At 49.5% G+C, this 4115-nt stretch overlaps 1 protein-coding gene across 1 annotated transcript in view; it reads left to right on the top strand.

Annotated features, from left to right (window-relative positions):
• The window catches only part of LOC105817261 (protein PBMUCL2-like), a 42140-nt gene extending 39076 nt beyond the window's left edge, over window positions 1–3064 (top strand). Inside the window, exons 4-5 of the mRNA XM_012652897.1 lie at window positions 5–295; window positions 2891–3064. Of these exons, the coding sequence (XP_012508351.1) occupies window positions 5–295; window positions 2891–3064 (465 nt within the window). The remainder of the gene's footprint in view (window positions 1–4; window positions 296–2890) is intronic.
• Window positions 3065–4115: the final 1051 nt, after the last annotated feature.

Genomic DNA, 4115 nt, shown 5'->3' with positions numbered 1-4115 from the left:
TGAGGACTATGTCACCACAGACCCAGGAACCACTGAGGACGATGTCACCACAGACCTAGGGACCACTGAGGACTATGTCACCAAACACCCAGGGAACACTGAGGACTATGTCACCATACACCCAGGGACCACAGCAGATGATGCCACTAAACCTGATGACACTCACCCTCAGGGAACAGCTTTGGTCACAGCAGTGAAACCCACCTGCCTCCTGACAACTACGGGCATTATCCTCATTTCCCTGGCTGCCACCGCAGTCAGTGCTGCGGTCTTTGTTGGACTGGGCTTTGTTGTGGTGAGTGTGCGGCCTGGGAACCTGCAGGCCACCATGGGAATGAGGCTTCTGAGGATGAGGAGGTGGCCTGGAGCTGACTGCAAAGGCACAGAATGGTCAGGGGTCAGGGCAGCCGCAGCAGAGCTCACCCTGCGGAGACACAGGGAGGGAGGCGGAGTGGAGGGAAAGGAGCCGGCATAAGGGAGAGGAAGCTGGAGAGACAGAGGGAGATGGAGAGGAGGGGACAGGACAGAGGGCGAGAGGAGGGTAGAGGACAGAGGGTGAGAAAGCAGAGAGGTAGAGCCGTTTGGTACAGATGGATGTAGAGGAAAACTAGGATTGGGGATCAGAGAAGTGCAAGAAATGGAAACATTTTGGATGGTCCACTCATGTCAGAAATTACATATTTTTGCGTGAATTACTACCCACTCTGGAGTTCTGCAAAAGATTTTTTTAAAACTGAAATTGGGTAGGTTTTTATGAGCACGATCGCTCTACACTGGAGAGACAGTTTGTCATGGCTCTCGAAGCGGAGCTCTGAGTGTTTTTCTGTCTCTGAGAGGCCCCGCTGTTTCCGCAAGAGGAGATAAAAGGCTTCCGTGCCAGCCCTGTGTGCTTTGTCCCACCGAACCACAGCTGGAATTGTCCCAAAAGCCATGGCAGGGGGTTTCCCACAAGATAGTGCCCCAAACCATGCCGGGATGAGGCCAGTGGTGTTTCGAAGAGAGAAGCGCTAAGTGCCCGGTGGTCCTCCGCAGCATTTATGAGGGAACTTGTGTATGGGGTGCTGCGGCGTATGCTCTTGGGTGACACTGTGTCCTACCTTAGGCACTTCCGCAGTGGGGTCGGGTATGGAGTTTACATTAGAGATTAGGGAATGTGGCTCAGGGCCACAACCTGGATACCTTTGTCAGTGCCTGGGACTGTTCAAGACCCTGGCCTGGGTTCAAGCCTGCCAGGAAAAACCTTTAGCTGGCTGGTCACAGAGCAGTCAAGGCATTCTGTGATTTTTGGTCAGGACACAGAAAGAAAGCTGGAGGGAACGGGGGACCCTATGCTGTGGCTTCCTCTTGCTGACTTTTGGTCCGAAACCCAAGCCTTCCACTGCTGGTCTGCTGCTTGATGGGGGAGGGCTGGGCCTTTTCGGTCTTCCTGACCTAAGGATTAAGTGCACGCTGAAATTTTAACAAGTGATAGCTTGCAGGACTAGCCAGCTCTGGCAGCTCATTAAAGCCTCATTAACTCTTGTTGGTCATCGATGCCATTGTGCACTGACCTCTGCCCCAAGAGGCAAACCCACAGGTTTGGATCAGTTTGTAGGTGTGAGTAAAGCCGAAAGTAATGCATTACACAGTTGAGGTGTTCACATTTAGTTCCACCAAAATGACAGCATGAAACTAGAGCATTCTGAAGGGTATTGACTACCGGAAAATGAAACGAAAGCTTCCATAGGACTTGACTCGCACACGAGTCGTGTTCAATACTCACCAGCAGAGGGAAGACCTTCTGGACTTGGCTGCTGTCCCCAACGCGTGGATTTCTGGTCACGTGGACCACGAAGAAAAATCAGACACCGTTGCTCTAGGTTGAAGGATACTCTCCTCCCTCCAAACCAGGCGCCTAAGCACCGGCGCAGAGTGGTCACTAGCAGTGGCACCTTCTTAAACTCTCGTAGAGACTGAAAACAAGATGTTTCGAAAGGCTAGGGTACAAGAAGTGGAAAGTCTGTGTTTCCAAACTTGCTGAATTTTTACCTTTTAAACTTCTGGCACAAAAGGTTTTAAAAATAAGAATTATCTCTATTACCATCCCTTTCCCCAGTTCCATTTACCAAAACGTTTTTTTTCGCCTGCATGACTTCAACATTTTTGGAAATTATATATCTCTAGAGGTTAGTGTCGGCATCTGAAGAAAACAGTGACATGCAGGGGAGTCATGGAGTCAGGGAGATGGGCTGGGGCGATCTTGGCAAATCACAAACCACCAGGGTTAAGAGAGGAACAGAGTCTTAAAACCAAACCACTTTCTTCCTTCTGAGAAAAAGTGTTTCCTGCGTCCATTACATGCAACCACGGGGACTATTTATCGTCCCCATGCCATGGACTGGCGCGCACTGTAACAAGGACCCCAGCAGTGACTGCAGTCGGTTCTGGTCAGACCAGACCCCCATCAGACTCTGCAGGACCATGAAGCATGATGTGCTTCCTCGGCTTCCACGCCCCTCCCCGGCTGGAGCCCGGGGACCACCAGTGAGGAAGGCATCTGGCCCTGGGAATGAGCACGCCAAGGACACGCAGAAGGATTCCTGTCTGCTCTGAGTGTCTCCTGATTCCGTCTGGCCACAGTGACTTCCTCAGGAAAATTGTCCATACCCATGTAGCGGGTTTGGTCATGAAAATTATTTAGGGGAGTTGCACACCGCTCAGATCTAAGAGATAATCCTTAAGTCCGATTAAATCAACAACACAAATGTTTGTTTCTGTCTGGGTCACATCTCTGCATCCATTTGTTCAACAAAATAGTCGAGTGCCTGGCTTGGGCCAACGCCCTATGCCTCTCAGTCTGTCCACCTCAGTCTATCTGTCAGCTGAAGGATGTGACTCTCTGGCCTCTCAGGAGGGCTGTGCCCAAGCTCTCCCAACCCCCAGACCAAAGGATCTTGTCCACAGGGTGCAGCCGGCTGCTCATTCCGCAAATGGCACTGAGCACCTCTGTGGACTGGCCAGCGAGCAGACAGTGGGCTTCATCTCAGTCGCGGTGGGAAACGAGGAACGCAAAGTCCAGACCTGACTTCTGACTGAGAGGACGTGTCTGCCTCACAGAGGGAGGGACTCCTTCCGTTGCAAAGGCCCTTGAGCAATGGCTGAGACTGCTGACGGGGCCAGGGCGTTGAATAGCACCACGAGGTGAGGAGTTCAGGATGAAAAGCAAAGGAGCTTTAAAGATTGTTGGCTATTGTTTTGCTCGTGATTTATGCCACTATTACCAGCATCACCACCACTGTTATATAGTGGGATTATAGTATTATGGTGTAGAATCAGAAACACAGCATCGTAAAATAGTAGAATCCAGTTTGAGTTTGTGTCTCCACAACTCACACCACACCTATTGTCATGCAGGCATTATGGCTGCCAGTTGACTGAGATTCAAGCCGCTTGCCCGACAGTGCTGAAGACAGGCACTTACAGTGATGGTGTCTATAGGAGATGACAAGGCACGTGATTGGCCGTAGGTGCTCTGGGGCACCGAGAAACTAAAAAGACTAGAGATTCACCACTGGCCAGCTGGGCACCTTGGAGCAAGTCCCTTCACTTCTCACAGCCTCGTTTCCCATCTGTACAATGAAAAGAATTGATGGATTAAATACGTATTAAACTGGTATTTCTCAAAATTATGTGATAAACCCTTTTAAAGGAAAAGAGATTTTTTTGAGAACTCCCAGTGTTGGCTTAAAGTAGTTTTATTAAATTACATAGGTATATAACAAACAGAAAATGAAGTATAAATTCCTTATGCTTGCGGCACTACTGTTCCAATAAAGTTAGAATAACAGCAGTAATTTAACGTGATGCATGATATTCTTTTGCTAAAAATTCCTTCCTCCCTACATTAACACGGTACCGATTGCTACAGAGTAGTTATGAAAATCTCCCGTGGCACGCGCTGTCTTCCTTCTTTCATGCATTTTCTCTGTACGAACTCTCTCCAGACCTTCAGTCTCTCAGCCAGCTGGGGGATTATCTGGCCCTCGCTTAATCAAAATGCACCATTTAAATTTTGAGACAGTCCTTGTTCTGTTACAGCAAGTGTTATAGCAAGTGGTCCCGAGGACAAACTGAGC

This window comes from Propithecus coquereli, unplaced genomic scaffold (assembly GCF_000956105.1).
Source record: "Propithecus coquereli isolate 6110/MARCELLA unplaced genomic scaffold, Pcoq_1.0 Scaffold404, whole genome shotgun sequence".
Lineage (NCBI taxonomy): Eukaryota > Metazoa > Chordata > Mammalia > Primates > Indriidae > Propithecus > Propithecus coquereli.
This window is presented reverse-complemented; position numbering and strand designations above follow the sequence as displayed.